This window comes from Morchella importuna (genome assembly GCF_003444635.1).
Source record: "Morchella importuna strain M04M26 chromosome Unknown Morimp01GS020, whole genome shotgun sequence".
Classification (NCBI taxonomy): Eukaryota; Fungi; Ascomycota; class Pezizomycetes; order Pezizales; family Morchellaceae; genus Morchella; species Morchella importuna.
Genome location: NW_025763417.1, coordinates 627953 through 645750, shown reverse-complemented (window position 1 = coordinate 645750; position 17798 = coordinate 627953). Strand labels below are relative to the sequence as shown.

The 17798-nt window shown below is 47.4% G+C and overlaps 7 protein-coding genes across 7 annotated transcripts; 4 read left to right on the top strand and 3 right to left on the bottom strand.

Annotated features, from left to right (window-relative positions):
- Window positions 1-1695: 1695 nt before the first annotated feature.
- Window positions 1696-2160, bottom strand: LAJ45_06799 (uncharacterized protein; the record flags this gene model as incomplete). Its single annotated transcript, XM_046116360.1, has 2 exons — window positions 1696-2097; window positions 2158-2160. The coding sequence occupies 2 exons, from the start codon at window positions 2158-2160 to the stop codon at window positions 1696-1698; spliced, it is 405 nt and encodes a 134-aa protein (XP_045970563.1).
- Window positions 2161-2506: 346 nt separating this feature from the next.
- LAJ45_06798 (uncharacterized protein) lies at window positions 2507-4964 on the top strand (the record flags this gene model as incomplete). Its single annotated transcript, XM_046116359.1, has 2 exons — window positions 2507-4476; window positions 4613-4964. The coding sequence occupies 2 exons, from the start codon at window positions 2507-2509 to the stop codon at window positions 4962-4964; spliced, it is 2322 nt and encodes a 773-aa protein (XP_045970562.1).
- Window positions 4965-6648: 1684 nt separating this feature from the next.
- Window positions 6649-7053, top strand: LAJ45_06797 (uncharacterized protein; the record flags this gene model as incomplete). The annotated part of the gene is made up of 1 exon (XM_046116358.1): window positions 6649-7053. The coding sequence occupies one exon, from the start codon at window positions 6649-6651 to the stop codon at window positions 7051-7053; it is 405 nt and encodes a 134-aa protein (XP_045970561.1).
- A 1963-nt stretch (window positions 7054-9016) lies between these two features.
- LAJ45_06796 (uncharacterized protein) lies at window positions 9017-10231 on the top strand (the record flags this gene model as incomplete). Its single annotated transcript, XM_046116357.1, has 1 exon — window positions 9017-10231. One exon carries the CDS (start codon window positions 9017-9019, stop codon window positions 10229-10231), a length of 1215 nt encoding a protein of 404 aa, XP_045970560.1.
- A 938-nt stretch (window positions 10232-11169) lies between these two features.
- Window positions 11170-12874, bottom strand: LAJ45_06795 (uncharacterized protein; the record flags this gene model as incomplete). The annotated part of the gene is made up of 2 exons (XM_046116356.1): window positions 11170-12090; window positions 12152-12874. 2 exons carry the CDS (start codon window positions 12872-12874, stop codon window positions 11170-11172), a joined length of 1644 nt encoding a protein of 547 aa, XP_045970559.1.
- A 585-nt stretch (window positions 12875-13459) lies between these two features.
- LAJ45_06794 (uncharacterized protein) lies at window positions 13460-15795 on the bottom strand (the record flags this gene model as incomplete). Its single annotated transcript, XM_046116355.1, has 5 exons — window positions 13460-13960; window positions 14022-14136; window positions 14199-14558; window positions 14611-15664; window positions 15756-15795. 5 exons carry the CDS (start codon window positions 15793-15795, stop codon window positions 13460-13462), a joined length of 2070 nt encoding a protein of 689 aa, XP_045970558.1.
- A 301-nt stretch (window positions 15796-16096) lies between these two features.
- Window positions 16097-17177, top strand: LAJ45_06793 (uncharacterized protein; the record flags this gene model as incomplete). Its single annotated transcript, XM_046116354.1, has 7 exons — window positions 16097-16130; window positions 16184-16229; window positions 16289-16303; window positions 16378-16412; window positions 16478-16568; window positions 16634-16699; window positions 16775-17177. 7 exons carry the CDS (start codon window positions 16097-16099, stop codon window positions 17175-17177), a joined length of 690 nt encoding a protein of 229 aa, XP_045970557.1.
- Between the last annotated feature and the right edge of the window lie 621 nt (window positions 17178-17798).

The window sequence follows — 17798 nt, the reverse complement described above, 5'->3', positions numbered from 1 at the left end:
TCACGCAGATTTTCTTTTACCAGGAAGATTTCAATAAACTCACGGGGTGGGGGACAAACCTCAGCTAATATGATACAAGCTGATCTTTAAGTAAGCAAGGGGAGCATTCGTAATTCGAGCGGTTACTGCTCGTGGATTGCCATTCTTCATGCACATGTTACACTTGTAGACGGTACCTTTAAGTACGGGCATGACCAGACTATGCCCACATATATATACAAATTTACACGCATCTGGAATCGGATGTAGTTTGGAACGTGTAGGCATTAAATTATAATTATATACACCGCACTAACTTCAGCGGGAGAAAAATGAAAGCGGGGAATTCTTTTAAAGAAGTGGTGAGGATGGATATATTGGTTGCGGGTTATGGTGATAGTTTGTATGTTGTTTTTATCCCCCGGATTTTGAGCCATAACTGTTCTTTACGCTTATCTTTCCGGATATATCCCATGTACCGTAGGCAATAAAATTAATGAATAATCAATCAATAAATCAATGATACCGTAGGCATATATATACTGTAGGTAGCGCGAGAGGTGCTTCTTGGCACGAGTGATATCCCATGATGGCATAAAAACCACGTAGCTACTGTAAGAAGTATACTAAGAATCGCCGACGCGACTTCAACCCTTGTAGCGAGAATCTCCCCATCACCCTCACACAGACGTCTGTCTATATTCTGCCTCTCTTGTTGAGGAGGCCGAGGTAAATTAAACTGCTTTGCCTGTAAAACTTCTCATCCCACAATAATTGATCTCTCAACGGCACGTTTCCGGGAGGTTGAAGAGGTGAACCAGAAAGTAATTGCTGACCTGTTGAGAGCAGTTTCGTAGTTGCCTCCAGCGACATAATACATAGGTGCTCTCGAATTTTAAATGAGGGCTCGTTCAGGAGGCCTGGCATTTGTAACACCGTCGGACAATGGCTTTATTGAGAAATCATTAACGTAGACTTTAAGCCCAGTTTCTTCCTTCTTTTTTTTCTTTCATCTCTGGCGTGTCAGTGTTTTAACTGAAAATTCATCAAAAACGGGCACGTCAGGCACAAGGATTTTCTCCGAAAAGGGAAATACATATTAAGGAAATGACCTTAATTGCAACAGAGGTTTATATTTAGCCCTCCACAATCATGAAATCTCACTCCAAGTCAGACCAGGTATATCACATTTGCCATGCCAAAGCCATCATTGACCTTCCCCCACTCATAGCAACCAGCTTACCCCCGTAGTATACACCCATCCCATGCCCATCTAACCAACCCCACAAGATCTAAAAAAAAAAAAGTAGAAGAACAACAATGAAATAGAGAGGAGAATTTTGTTTCTATCGCGCCCCCTTTTTGGGAATCCACCATCGCCTGCAGCTGGCCTCCCCGGAGGTCCGAATGGCCGGCCGGCCGGCCGGATGGATGGACCAAAAGAAAATGCCAGAAAAGGAGAGCGGTAATATATATAGAGAAGTGGGATAAAAGAAAGAAGCCCAGAAAAAGAAAGGAAACAGAAATGTCCGCCCCCCGTCCCCGCTCCGGCCTCAACTCGACCCGACCCGACTTAGAGCCTGCAAACACCCCCAAAGCAGAAAAACGAAGCACACAAGAAACGGAAAGAAGAAAAAGAACCCATATATCCACAAGAATCACCAAGCACACATCTCCATTACCACCTACTCCCGCCCCCGCTCAAAGGGAACTACACTATTTGTACACCTTCGGCCTCCACTCTCCCGTCTTTTCCTCCTTCGCCCTCACCTCGGCCTCGATCCTCTCCCGCGCCCTAAGCACCTTACTCTGCAGATAGAAGCTTCCGCCCTTCTTCGGATCGTTGATGTCAAACAGCTTCTTGAAGCGCTCCATCACATTCTCAAGCTCAATCTTGCCCTCCTGCGGCGGCTTGACGTTCAGGATGCGGCACGCCTCGTCCAGCGTCAGCCCCGAGTGCGCGCGGAGCGACGCCCCGCCCTGGCCGTCGGGGACTCGGCCAGCAGCGGCGGCTTTGGCGTATTTCTGCGTGGCTTGGGCTTGTCGCCAGGCTTCAACGAAGGCGCGGCCGACGACACGGCCGCCGACGAGGGCGATTTGCGCTATTATTCTGTGGGCCTGCGGAGGAGGGTGTTAGATTTCTGGAAAAGAAAGAGGTGGGTGGAGGGTGTTTTGTACCATGGTTTGAGAGTGCTGGTGTGAAGATATGGACTTGATGCAGAGGAGGGGCTTTACGGTGGGTTCTCGGTAATTCAGGTCCAGAGGCAAAAAGGTCTCTGAGTGTTCTCTCTCTCTTCAAGTATTTTCAGATCTGCATCGTCCGGGTAAGCGGGCGTGTCTCGACTCTCGGGTCTCACAGGTGTGTAGTACAAGCCCCAGCACTTGGTCCAAGCGTCTCAAAATTATTTCTGCGGCTTCCATCAAAGCAGTGAGTGGGATTCCACAACTACATCATATACAGACAGACACAGCCAACCACAGAATACATAACTATATATAATCACAACACAACTAATAATACAGCACAATGGCCGACGATGGCATGCTCGTCAACTTTGACATAGGTCCCGACGCATTCGTGGGCGCCCACTCTGCACCATCCTTCAAAGGCGGAAAATGGACCGACCGACAGAAGGCAAAGAGGCTTGCACAGTACCACATCCGCAAGGGAAATACAGCAGCAGCAGCGCCAAAGAAAGCAGACGACGGCACCGGAGAGTTCAATGTCGCAAGACCCCAGAGCCAGAAAAAAGACAATTCAAATTCAAACAACTCAAACCCGAACCATGTCCTCTTTGACCGCAGCCTAAAGCGCAAACGTCCCAGCGAGTCCTCTTCAGCCCCAAAGCCCAATGGCACTGGCGTGCCCCCTCCAGGGACAAAACCTGGCGAATTCGTGTCTTCGCTCTGGACTCAGAACCCCGCATCAATCACTATTGAGTCCGCGCCGGAGCCAGAGCCGGAGGCACAGGCTCCGACCAATGCCCCTCTATCAGACGGCTCAACGACCTTCACAACGCTCGGCCTCTCCCCCATCCTCGCAAACCATCTCACCACAAAATTGACCCTCAAAGCTCCAACAGCAATTCAAAAGTCTGCAATTCCCGAGCTCATCAAGACCGATAGCGATGCCTTCATCCAGGCCGAGACGGGTTCAGGAAAGACGCTGACGTACCTGCTCCCCATCGTCAACCGGATCATGCAGCTCACAAAACCACGGCCCTCCTCCGGCACCCCCAGCGGTAAGAAGGAGACTATGGCACGCCATTCAGGCCTCTATGCCATCATACTCGCACCGACCCGCGAGCTGTCCCGCCAGATTGAAACGGTTCTGTCAACACTCATCCATGCCAAGAACGGCCCGCACTGGATCGTCCCCGGCTCCGTTATTGGTGGAGAGAAGAAAAAATCCGAGAAGGCGCGACTGCGCAAGGGGCTCAACATCCTCGTTGCAACACCCGGACGGCTCCTGGATCATCTCGAGAACACAGAGAGCCTGGATGTCAGTCGGGTTCGGTGGGTCGTCATGGACGAGGGAGATAGACTCATGGAGCTGGGTTTCGAGGAGACAATTGGCAGCATTCTCGCAATCCTAGAGAAGAAGAGTAAGCTTCCCAACGGCACTCCGGAACGGGGTTCTGGTGTTCCGAGCGGCGAAGAGGTCCTCCCAAAGCGTAGAGTTACGATATTGTGTTCAGCGACAATGAAGACGAATGTGCAGCGGTTGGGAGACATCTCGCTGAAGGACGCACTCTATATCAAGGCCGAGAAGAGCGCCGAGGACGAGGAGGCAGATAACGCCGGGAAAGAAGCTGGTGAGGGAAAGTTTACGGCCCCGGCACAGCTGAAGCAGAGCTATGCTGTTGTGCCGGCCAAGCAGCGGCTGGTTGCGCTCATGGCAGTGCTCAAACGGGCGTTCATACGGCAGACTGCCACACCGCGAGTCATGGTCTTCTTCTCTTGCTCCGACTCGGTCGACTTCCACTTTGAAGTCTTCTCTCGCCAACTCTCCGAAGAGGCCGCCGCCGCTGCTGCTGCTACCAAACCCACCACCGCCGTCGACTCCAGCTCGGACTCCGAGTCCGAAGCCGAAGACACCACCCCCGAAGACGGCAAAACCAGCAAAAAGAAACCTCAAGACAAAAAGAAGAAGAAGAAGCCCGCCCTCAACCCCGCTACCAGCCCCGCACCAACCCTTCACCCCTCCTGCGTCCTGCACAAACTCCACGGCTCCCTCCCACAGCCCATCCGCACCGCCGCCCTCCACTCCTTCACCACCACCCCACACCCCACCATCCTCTTCTGCACAGACGTCGCCGCCCGCGGCCTCGACCTCCCAAACATCGACCTCATCATCCAGCACGACCCCCCTTCTCTCCCTCCGACCACCTCCACCGTATCGGCCGTACCGCACGTGCCGGCCGTCCCGGCCGCGCAATCATCTTCCTCCTGCCGGGGCCCGAGGAGGGCTATGTCGAGTCTGTGCTCAAGAAGGGCGTGCGCGAGGGCCAGCTGGCGCGTGCAAATGTCGATGAGCTCTTCCGGAAGGGCTTCGCCGAGGGCAAGGAGAAGAAGCGCGAGTGGGAGGACCGCGCGTCCGAGTGGCAGCTGAACGTGGAGCGGTGGATCGCAGAGGATGCAAGAATGAAGAGTGTTGCGGCGAGGGCGTGGGGAGTCATATCAGGGCCTATGCGACGCATGTGGGCATTGAGAGGGCCGTGTTCAGTGTCAAGGGGCTGCATTATGGGCACTTGGCGAAGAGCTTTGGGTTGAGGGATAAGCCGGGAGATATCAAGGTTCCTGGTGGGGGTGGGGGTGGTGATGGCGGTGGGAAGAGTTTGGCGGTGGCGCAGAAGAGGGGTGTGGAGGATAGTGATGAGGAGAGGGATGAGAGGCCCGGGAATGAGGCGATGAGGAAGATGAGGAAGATTGCGCAGGGGATGTTGAAGAAGAAGGGGATGGCGGATGAGTTTAATATCGGGTAGATAAGACTGTTGTGGTGGGGGAATGTTTTTAACAGTATCAAAAGTCTTTTTGTTTGTGATGGGCGTTTGGGGCTATGAAAAAGATACCTGTTTTGTATGATATATTGATCGTGTATGTAGATATACTTTATGGGAAGCATCAATATAAGGGGGTGTCTTTGGTTGGAATATTCCAGGTCTTGCCATCGTTAGGAGTTTTGATCACCTGCGACTGTCCTTCCTTAATCCCATTAAATATTTGACCGGTCAAAGAACCAAGTCGAGACAACCTCCAATCTGTAGATACAAGCCAACCGGACAATGGCATAGTTAACTGTCCTTGCCCGCACTCAACAGTTGTAATATCAACTCCAGTAATATCTACATGTAAATAACCTATAGGACCAAGAAATGAACGCACCAAACTGGCCTGTTTTTGCACAACTCATCACTCGGGGGATAGAGATAAATCATAAACTGTCACTCGACGTCAAGTACCGTATTATGTGAGAAACTTCGTTGCGCATCATGCAGCAGGGGTATAATTAGCCAACCACTAGAGACAGCCTTTGGTCGTCAAAATGAGGGTCTTGGTGTAGAATATATCTGCTGTAATGCAGCAGAATTCCCCATATTTTACGGTAGTTATGGCAAAATTAGTTGATTGATTGATTGATGGTTGATAATTCATTAATTGATGACAAAACTAGTTGACCAAAGTCCTCGTTGTCGTACTTGTTTCCTTCCGAGGGCATGCACCAACACATGCACCACTGCCACGGAACCCGAAATAACAATGTGCTGGGGCAGATCATAAGATGGGTTTGCAATAATTAGCATCATTATAGAGCTTTCCAAAGGTCTCGAGAAGAGACCATTGTCTCGAGCTTTTCAAAACTCACTTTAAAGGATAAAAGGCGAGACGAGACTTTTCTCAACTCTCCTCTCTTTTCGTCTCGTCTCATTGCCCATCACTACTCTCACACAGTCACTCTACAAGAGAGAGTATATGTAGGAGAGAAAGACTACCACACGTATACACACAAACTACCACTGACCTATGCTGATCCAATGGCGCGCAGACTCCTTAAATCTCTCATCATATGATTATTATCAGCACAACACATGGGCGAGTATCTAGTTAATGAAGCAATCAATCAATCAATCATGGGCGAGCGTCCAAATACCAGCGAGTGATATGTGATGATTCATACAAGATCTGCGTTAAATTGTTTCCTCCAAAATCACCCAAGTAAATTGACTTTCTATATACCCGTTACTTAGCTCCTAGAGTCTCCTACATTGTGCTATGTGCTATCCTACCGAGTGCTCTAAGAGAATACTTAACCCGAATCAAACACCTCATTTGCACCACGATATGGATTATCTAAAGCTACGAATCCTCAGGCTAATACAAGCACATGCTTCAGACGTGGTAGGAACCGCGCCTTGCACATGTAGTTCTAACAGGTGTGTCTAGAAGCCGCGCTACGCACCAACGAAGCCCTTCACTCACTTAGTGCCGAGTACGTATGCGTATACGTGTAATCAATTTCTACCATAGCTACCGTGCAACCTCTTGTTGTCCGGTCAAGCAAGCAACCCACACATCACCAATCACAAGTACCTGACATTCAAATCGAAATATTCATCGAATCACACGTCCATTCTCTTTGCATCAAGATATCCATCAAAGCTACCAAACATGGATCGCTTAACCCTTCACGAAAAGAACATCCTGCACGAAGCTAGGACTAAAATCGGACTCCACCTTCAATATCTTGACGCACACCTTATATATTCCCCCCTTAAATATTGTATTCAAGTCATCGATGAAATTATCGATCACATCGACAGAGTCAAAGCCCTGGCCGAGGCAGTCGTGCGTGGAGATGACACCAAAACCATATACATCGAGAATGCTAACCTTTCACGAAAATCCGCGCTTGAGTTGGCCAGCAAGGTTGAGAACTGGGGAAATGAGGGTGATATTACGGCTCAGTTGGGAGCATATAGCCAGACCGCTTTTAGCATCCTCTTCCCCGCGAGGTCCGTTGGGGATACTGCTTGCGTAGCCTCTGAAGCTAGTCATAGCGATGACAATGAGTGAAGCTCTCATTAGAGAGCTGATCTCAAGTCTACTAGGAGGATTTTCGGGCTCTGCGGTTGTTGGTTTCTTTGCACGCTGATATTGATGGAAAAGAATGGCTTGGTAATTCATCTCAATTCTCCCTTACTTCCTTATTTTTGTTCATATCATTGACGTATTATTTATATTGTGTTTTTAGAAGCTGGAACGAATCGGTGATATTTTAACGGGATGTGAGATTTGATCTCATATAACAATACAATGGCAGCATTTTTCTTGTACGGCATATAAACGTACATTTAAATTCATGATAGAATAAAACCTTCTTCTGCCTATTGATTCTTCATCCATTCGACTACATGTCTTTCAATACATTTATATCCTTGGATCGATAGCCCACTAGGACAACCTTAATTGAACAGATATTGGCAACCATGTAAAATCGACCTCTCCTACTTGTGCCTGTCATAACCAAATAACAAGACTTTTATTAGGCCAGCATATCCATAAAGTTGGTCATATATATTAAGATAGATTAGAAATCATTCAGTATCTCTGCATATATTGCTCTTCCTTAATGTGGATCTCTAGTTTCTGTTTTTGCTGTTGATCCATAGCATTAATATGCCCGACTTCTGTGTACGGTCCGGGGATTTCTGCTCCGGGGGGTGTCTCTCACATGAGCCTTGGAATTCTTGGCTATTCCACGTCCATAAGGGCTCACTATTACTACATGCACTTTCCCGGAACAGCCCGCGCACACAAGTGTCCATCAATCCCAAGTTATAGGAGTGAATCCCCAACGCAATGCCCGGAATTCGGAACATCCGATGCTAGGGCCACGCCCACTATCGCTTTACACACAGATGATAGGTTCAATCTGAAGTTGTCTCTATTCCATCTACTCCTCAGCAATCAATGGCAGATGATGGTATATGAACTTCTGCAGGCACATAACGCAATCCCATGTCCAGCACTGTGTTCCACATTGATTGGTTTCACTCTGGTCGCATATGTATTATCCCGTTGAGTTACCATCAAATGGGGTTGACTAACATAACCCGTGCATGCAGGGTGCTGGTTATTTTTCCGGTGCCTGGTTGGTTACCAATGACCAAACGATGCTGCTCGAAATCGCTCGAAAAACCTTAACGGGATACCGGAACCACTAGGCTATAGTTCAGAGCTAGAAACGAGAGCGCGCTACCTTCTACCGCTGCGTTGAACGGGCCCAATCGATCCAAACCCTCTGATGTAGGTTTGAAGGCACTTACTATCACTCAAGCTATGGATCTAATAATTGGGTTATGGACTAGTATTACTTGGCTAGCAATCAATACTATCCCTGCCAGTTTTGAGTGCTCTCATATAATTCAGGGATCTAGCCATATATATAGCTATGTGGGGATGCTTACGACTCCATAAGTACTCCACAAAGAGTAGAAGACATAAATACAAGGGAATGGCCATCAACTGTGGAGGTAGAATAGAGTCGGGTATGGCTTGTACTCTATGTAGAGGGGCAATCGAAGGTGACTTGAACCAGGGTATGCTCCAAACGTATCTAAATGCGGTAAGTCAGTGGAGTACAGCTTGCGGTAAGATTATTGTAGAAATATGGGAGGAGTCCTATTGGCTTGCCCAGCCACAGAAACCCTGTTTTTAGACCCCTGTTTCTACAATAATTTTACCTCTCGCTGTACTAACGAGTGCGTACCTTGCAGGCTGCAGGGCCGCAGTTAGGATCCCATATCTTAGAATACACTCAGACAACGGTTCACCGGGTAACCAGCCCCCCGGACCCCCCCCGGGCCAGTGTCAGCAGCCTCAACCGCCCAAAGTGACACAATCCCCGAAACATCCATACCACACACAAGCCTCCCCAAAACAGAACAGCAAGAAACAGACATGCAATGTTAACGTGACAGGCACCTCTAACATCTCTCCAACCTCCCCCCCACCGCCTCCAGATGCCGTCACCATCATGGCACTCCATAGACTCCATCGCTTCTTCTACAGCACCTCCTTCACCATCCTATTTCTATTCCTGTTTCTGCTGCTGCTCATCACCCCCGCAGACGCAATAGTGCAGGCATACTTCCGAAATTCACAACTTTACAACATCTTCATCATCGCCGGAACCTATGTCCTCACCGCACTTCTCGCCCTCGCAATATATATATCGCGCATCTACTCCGTCCGCCGACTAATGGAAGAGATCCCCAAATCCTGGGCTCCCGTAAAGAAGATGGACCTGCCGAAACGCGTGCACAAAGCCATTGCCGGTAATCTCGGCAGGAGCGCCATCATCGCTGTACAGAGTCGTCCGAATCCATCAACTGTGAGCGGTACGGGTGGCGTGATATCGCACCCGGGGTGGTCGGCGCCTAGCTCCGTGGACCTTCCCGAGGTCCACTATCTATCAGTAATTGCAGAGTTACCGCACCTAATCGAAGCCAAGGCATTATCGTTGCGTCTGGGAGGACAGGACTTACGGAGGCAGCCGCATATGACGCTGAGAGCTTACTTGAGCCATCTCGCGGTGTTTGGGGTTGTGAAGGGAGGCGCAGCAGACCTCTTTCTGGGTGGATATGAGAGGGCAAGGTTCAGAACACGGAGTGCGGGCGTGGAAGAGGAGGAATTCAGGGGCTTGATGAAGGTGTTTGCGGGCCTTTTGAGAGGCATGGGGGAACATGCTCCCCCGTCGATACATACGCAGGAAGAGGACCTGAGCGGATGGATCACCCACGATGAGGATGAGGATGACGATAGGCACGGGGGAAGTGGGGTTGCAGAGGAGGAATATGGATACTCTGAGGGTGAAGGAAGCGTGTTGAGGAGAGGACCATACATGAGCCTGGGCTACGAAACCACAACCACGGACTATGGAGACGAGGAGGAAGAGGAGGGACTTCGATACACCCCTGACCCACATTCTGGCGGTCAACATTCATACTTTGACCGGCCAAGGACAAAAGAAGAACATGACCTATATCTTGAACAAGAACGACAAAAAATAAAAAGCAGCCTAGGACGGACTCGGATGCAACGCGCGAGAACATCATCATCGTTAGGCAGTACAACATCTGCAGGAACTAAGGACGGCGAGGGATATGAGATGGTCTCACTATCCCCAGAGTCAGATAGGGCGAGGGCCCAAAGATTAAGTGTTAGGGTTAGCACAGGGACATTTGGGTAGTGGATCGTGGGAGTGTTTTCTTTTTATTTGTTTTTATTCTTCCTTCTTTTACGTTTGGGATATCCCCCCCGGTCTACTTACTTAATGTCTGGAACAAGAGTCACGAAAACGGAGAACCTATTTGTATTATTTTTTGTAGTAGTATTTCTTTTTTTTCTTCCTTTTTTCCTTTTTTTCTTTTTGGCAATTTTGGTGTTGGGATTTGTTGCTGTTTGGGTTTCCGGAGTTAATTATTTATCATAGATCGAGTACTAAAAAACCACTTTGCTAGTTATTCCTATCTCTTCATTCTTATTCCTTTTGTTCTTTTTTATTGGTGTGCTTGAAGCTTTCATAATCATTTCCCTCGTTGAAAAAGTCTTTCTTCAGTATATTGTTTTTATCGCTTTGTTTTTATCGGTTTTAATGGACTGTGTATAATATTGTTGCTGGCGGTGGATATAAAGGTCCACGGATGTACATTGGTTGCTAGGTATAGAATACGAATATCAAACGGACAGGACATATATTGCTTATATTTTCCACAAGTAGATATATAGTTAATTGTGATGATCGTAAATTTACCTTACTTGTGCTGTGTCATTTAAAATGTAGTAGGGTCTTCATCGTTGTCATCATAAATGTTGCCAGCCATTAGCTTGGTGTAGTGCTACTCTTACCGGTTATTCAAGTGAATGGCTTGAACCCCCATAGCAGGGGGGGAGGACCTTACTTGGGCCTCAGGATTGGGCTCATGTCACTCTTTTTTTTTTTTTTTATCAAACCGACAGTAACTTTTTGAATGCCCTTCCTTAATAATTTTGCGAAGTCTAGAAACACAAAAAGACAAATAAACATTCGAGTGATAGTTTATGATCCACAAATAAACACCACAGAGACAACTAATACACTTTAATAATACAGCATAGTCTAAGCGAATACCAATACATTTTACGCCACTAAGTCTCCTTTGTAACAGCATTCTTAGCCTGGGTCCACATAAACTCCATCTTGGCCCTTTCAAGTCTTTCCTTTGCCAAGGCGTCTGTTGGACATCGTTCCGTCGTGAATTTCTTGAAGCCCTTTTGCTTCAGCTCTCCCTCCCATACAAGTGTACACATGTTCTTCTCCATGTCGACCTCTCCAACTTCCTCCTGCTCCCCTTCCTCGGTACCCTCCTTGGGCGCAAGTGATTCCTTCCAGTCGATACGGTTAACCATCAATTTCCTGTATTTGCTGATTGAATAAGATCCTCCCTCAACGATGACAAGATTAAATTTCGGGTTCAGTATACAGATACCAGTAAGCGCGAGCTGCTCTGCATTGATGTTAATCTTATATCTGTGGCGACCATTTGCAAGAGTTTCGATACGGAAGACAAGACAGCGGATTCCCATAGCCTGATCTTTCTCCTGGTTCGAGTGGAGTTTTTCGTGACGTTGCTCTTTGGTGAGTTTACGTTCTTCGTTCATTTTCAAGTGTGTTTCATATCTTTCTTGGATTTCTCTATTGACCCTTGCCTCAACTGCGGTAGGATCTTTAACGGCCTCGTCTCCAAGAACTCTCATGAGATTGCTCTTCTTGATCTTCGGAGGAGGCGGGGGCTCCAGGCCGAGGCGTACTTTTGCTTGCTTCTCTTTAAGCGCTTCTGCACGACGCTGGCGGCGAATCTTCTTTTGTTCGCGCTTGGTAAGGGGCATAGGTTTTGGAGCTGGTGCTAGGTTGTCTTGAGGAGGTGCGAGTAGAACAGGATGTTGAATATATGATGTGATTATGGAGTCAAGGGTGTTTATAAGAAGTGTTTCCGGTGTTAGAGATAGATAAGACGACGCAGTTGTGAGGCCCTGATCCCACCATTCGATATCTGGTGGCGGTTCACGCTTTGAACCGACAAAACGTTAGCCTCTGCCGAAAAAATGACAAAGAGTCTCAGATACTCACAGCAAAGGCCTTATCAGCATGCATATCCTCATCAATTCCGACCTTCCGTGCCGCCTCGGCGATCCTCTTTTTCATCGTCTCCAATGCTGCCTGTCGACGCAAAGCATTGGCCTGCTCAATATATTTCCCCTTCTGATTGAATACTAATGTTTTATTTAACCTCCTCGGCGCAATTGCTTTCGACGACAAGTTTGGATCAAAGTACAGGTTTTTTGTCGGATCAGTCAAGTCTGGCGAAGGCCCAGAGATGTCAAGTTGTTTCTTTCCTCGGTTTTTGCCGCGCTGAATAGCATCAGGACGTCGATTCGCCATTGTAGTCGCGAACTTTGGCGCCAGGCCACCCTTTCCCCCCTTTCGCACTCCCATATCACCACTGTCTCCCAGCAATGCAGGATGAAGCCCAACATCCAGACCTCCCCTGGCTTTTGGCCCATCATCAACCTCCTGTTCCTCTCTTCTATGGTTGAACGAAGGGGCCGCCGGAGGTCTGTTGGGAAGACTCGCGGCGATACTGGCGGATCTTGAGACCGCCCCAGAAACGCGTGCCCTCATGGCCGCCAAACGATCCGCAGCTGTTTGAGCTGCAGATTGGGGTGCAGCAGGGACACTTTGTTGCGGCTGCTGCTGCGAGGTAACTACACCCTTCTTTGAGGCGATAGCGGCAGCTCTCGCTCGAGCTTCCGCTATCATCTTTTGGATCTTTTCCTGGTCGGGAGGGGCCATTTTGGGTTTTTTGTTGGCTCCGGGAGGTTGTTCTTCAGAAGGTCGCTTCAGCGATGGTTGCACCGTAGAGACCATAACAGAACGCGGGGTGGTGGGCGTCAAGTAAATGGTGTTGATCAATGCAGGATGTCGCTGGCAGGATGCACGAGGCTGGACATGGACAAACGAACATCAAGAGCTGAAGTGCCAAGAGGCAAGGTGCATAGTACGCCAAGACATGGCTGTATCCCTAATAATTATAGGGTATGATATAGCGGGGTGTACAGCTCTTCCTAATCTTTTTTTTACCTGCCAGGACCTGTGATTAAGAATAAAGCCGTTTTATGTAGTTTGTAATAGGGCTTGAACTCTTTTGGCATTTTGAATAACTTGGTGGATTTAGAATCAACTGTCATAAAATGAGCGCTTCAAGTCTTGATAGAACAAATCTATGTTCTTATGATACTTCTCATCTGCAAAGAACTACGAATTATTTAAGTAGAAAAAGAAAAGGTCAATCACATTTCTGCTAACATTCTTATTACAATCTGTCGTTTCCCTTCATAAACATACTTCCCCCAAGAACCTTTACTAAACTATTATAGCTTAGCCCTCTTCACCAAGCCTCTTCAATTCGCCATCCGCAAATCTTTCTGCACTTATCAAATCGGTGCTACCATAGACTACCTTACGCCTGACAACAGCAGAGTTACCAGCAGCGCTAGCATTGTTCCTCCTACTCCATTCTTGCAAGTTGCCATACTCCTCCATATTACCGCCTCCAACCGTAAATACAACAGCCTCTGTGAACCCTTGACGACGTTGCCCAAAGGTGGGTCCTCCAGAAATTGGCTTACCATCTGGCCCAAGTCTGGCGGCCCCAGCCGGGGCACCGGTAGTACCGCGCGCAGTAGATGAGCGAGGATCAAAATAAAGGTAATTTTCAGTTTTTGCAAGCGCAGAGGTAGATGACGAGGTGGGGTCCATGAGAGACTCGACGATCTTTGTAATTGTGAGATCCTTGTTGACCGGAAGGAAGTTCTTTACTCCTGAGATCAAGTTTTCAAATCCACCTCCAAGTGCCCCGTCTTTGAGCCTATCGGTCAACTGTAGTGAAAATTAGTACACTTAAACGTGTGGTCAAAGAGATTCATATCAAATAACATACCCTGTTACTGATGGAACTAAACCCTTTGAAGAGATCAGTGGTGCCACCAGTGGTCTGTACAGGCTGTTGGGATGGTGCCGAAGTCATCATTGTCATCTTCGTAAGCTCACGCACCCTAAAAATTATTGTGAGAAAATGGACCGTGTGAATAAATACCAAGCAGCCATATATACTTACTTTTTGACATATGTCAATGGTGCTAGATCACAGCCGGCATTCTTCAAAGCCTCCTCGTACTCATTCATGTCAACTTTGCTAACAACGCTCTCCGTGCTTAAATACCAAATGATGAACATCCGCATTTTATCTACGGGGTTCTTCCTCTCCGGATCATTGATAACCTCCAAAAGTTGAGCCTTGGTTTGCCTAGTGATATTTTCTTCGATCTGGAAGAAATTATCGAGCTGACGTTCTTTGATACCCTTGAGAAGTGCGTGTGCAATGTTCATGTGCATATCAAGGATTGCCTTTCTGTCGCGCAATTCCGGCAACTGAGTGATAGCCGCTTTGAGATGTTGTGCCGAAGAGCCAACGTCGCTACAAAAAACTATAAGCCAAATCGCTCAAAAAATCGCTCAAAAAAACCTACCTTTGCAGATCCTCCAGTGAACTTGTGCCAGTCTTCCTTGTAATTTCGGCAACGTCTTCTTTATACCTCGTTAACTCAGCATCAATATCCTCCGCAACCTGCGGGAATGGTACACCAGCATTTCTAGCCCAAAAGAAATCATTGGAGTTAAGGTCATAACTCTTCTTCCCCACTTTGCCATTATCATCGATCGTCTCTACTGTAATTCGGTTCAATCGCATGTTTAACACATCGTGAACTAAGGACTGGTAGGTCCATGAATGTGACAGCATTGGGATAAGATCGATGTTACGGTCGAGAATAATCAAGACTGGACGGGCGGCTGGCGTAGTAGTGGAGCCCACGCGAGCCGAAAATAGGTTATTGTCGCGAGAGTTAAGAACATGGTCACGCAGCTTCCGGTCGAGCTTCTGGGCTATAACTTCAGCAGCATGCCCTGTAGGAGCTCGGATTATAGGGATAGATCCCATTGTAACAGCCACCGAAAATAAACCCCCAACAACTTTGTCAATTATTTCCTCAATAACAGTCTGTGCTACCTGCGCAGAGTTCACGGTGTGGTACACGTCTTTTAGGTTCAAACTGAATAAATCCGGCTCGGAGACCACGAAGTTCAAGTACTGATCATAAACTTGTGCGATTTTCTCGGAACTGTTATTCTGAGCCGTTGTCGCTGCAAAGTCTTCAAGCAGAGCACGGGGAATTGAGGAAAGAAAGTTGACATATGCGGTATCATACAAGTTCTTAGAAAGATCCGCAGAAATTGCAGCGATGTTCTCAGCGGTTGGCTCGACCAAGTAGACAACTGGAACATCCGGGATGGGATGGCGAGGAGTGTGTAGATTGAGATGTATGGTCACCCCAAAGTTCCGAAGATCCTGAACTCTGAGGACAGATGAAATGACATCACGGCCGAGGTTGTCGAAGACAAGCACCTTCCATATAGGCTCTCCTTCTTCATTCAGGATCGGGGCAGATGATGGAATAAGGCCATTTGCTTCAGACTCGTGCTTTGATTGATCATGATTTAGGTTTAGGATCTTCTCGATGGAGGCTATAGGTAGGGGTGCAAGATTGATCAGCAAGACTTCGGGAAAGCATAGAGCTAAGCTAGTACTACTGCTGGCCGGAGAGTACACACCTACCGACTTGACGATCTCGCAAAGTTTGGCGCGCAGTAGCCATATTTAGTGGTTCAAATCCTAATTTCCAGTGTGGGATAGTAAGGTTGGGTCAGAATTGTAGTTGAATGAGTTGAACAGAGCAGTGGAGACGGAGAACAGTCGAAAGAGCCACCTTCCATGCACTTAGGCGAAAGGTAAGATTATCAAGATAAGATCTTAGCCCCTCCACTTCCGGGTAACACCTCCAGTGGTGGTGCCCAATAACCTCACCTCCGAGCTGCTGTATTCGCGTTCCCTGGCCAGCCATTGCATCTATCCATCTCCAAATACCCCGCAGGAGCTGCCTACACACAAGAATCATCATGAATTCGAGACACACCGGTAATCTAAGCGTAGGTCAGTTGATACACCTTCTCTTATGACGGAACTGATGCTGACTAGATAGTTAGATGGCGTCCATGTTGACATGGAGCATCTCAAGAAGGGTGAGGTAAAGTAAGTTTATCCATCTTCTCCTAGATTATTGGAGCAGAGCAACTGACTTTACATTCTAGTTTGGGAACTTCCATGTAAGCATCAGGTTGAGATTCAACAAGTACACCCTCTCTTCTAGCTCGAGCTTCATACTGATCAAATAATGCAGTATGGCAGCAATCTTTGATGGCGGTGTTGTCCTTGGTGTGTTTTTCTGGATATATAATCGATGGTGTAAGGAATGAGCTGATAGAAATGATTAATTTCAGGCGCCGATTCTCGAACAACCACCGGATCCTACATCGCGAACAGAGTGACAGACAAGCTTACCCAAGTCCACGATACAATTTGGTGTTGCCGGTTAGTTTTTATCAGATATACAACTAAATAATTGCTTGGGGGACAGCTACTGATTGCTGGTGTAGCTCTGGTTCCGCCGCTGACACCCAAGCCATCGCTGATATCGTCCACTATCACCTACAGATGTACAAGTAAGCTTCTCTACACTCATTTCGGTAATTTATTGCTTTTGGAGAACGTGTGCAAATCTAACATTTACTCCCCAGCGTAACAAATGCTGAGCCACCGGCTACCCGAATCGCGGCTGCTCTTTTTCAAGAGCTTTGCTACGACAACAAAGATAACCTGAGCGCCGGTATTATTATTGCAGGCTACGACAAGCGTCATGGGGGGGAAGTTTACTCCATTCCTCTGGGTGGTTCACTCCACAAGCAGCGCTATGCCATTGGTGGTTCCGGTTCAACATACATCTACGGTTACTGCGATGCCAACTGGAAAGAGAATTTCACTGAGGGCGAGTGTGTAGAATTCGTCAAGGGAGCGTTATCAGAGGCCATCAAATGGGATGGAAGCTCCGGAGGCGTCATCCGAATGGTTGTACTCACTGGTAGAGGTGCTGAGAGAAAGATTTTCTTCCCGGATGAAAACTACGCGGGTGATGGTAAATAGAGTGCAGGAATCGAAATTCTGAGGGGCGCGCCTCCCTCTTTCCATTGTGAAGACGTACTTTATCATAATAACCTTGAAAAGGCCACTATGTTTTATTTCAGACATGTTCTACTCTGTGATCCCCGGGGAGTCTAGATTCCTGTTCAATTTCCCGCCAAACCCAGATTGTGAAGGCGTGCATGAGTAGCTTCATAACAGCCACAAGATGTTGCTCGAAAACTATTATGCGGTAGTACTTTTGGAAACCAGAAATTCGCCATATTACCTAAGCTGGGCCAATGACCTCTTTTCCTGATTTTTGACACATCATTGAAAATCTTGCTAACCGCAAACTACCATTGACAAATTACAACTCTGAGTTAAAAAAGTTGTCTTGTGGATGCTGATATTTTTACAAGAATTTAGTGTAACAGGCAAAGGTTTTAAGTAAAGTAGCGAATTTGAGGTAGATAAACACCGAAATTATTACATTATTATTGTCATCACATAACTACATATGTATTATGGTCTTAATACCTCACTTACCGAAGATTTTTGGAGCCAAGACATTGCGCTTTCCCTATCTGTAATTATATTACGTAGGGTTTTTCGAGCTGTAAATTATAATGGTAGAAAAAAAAT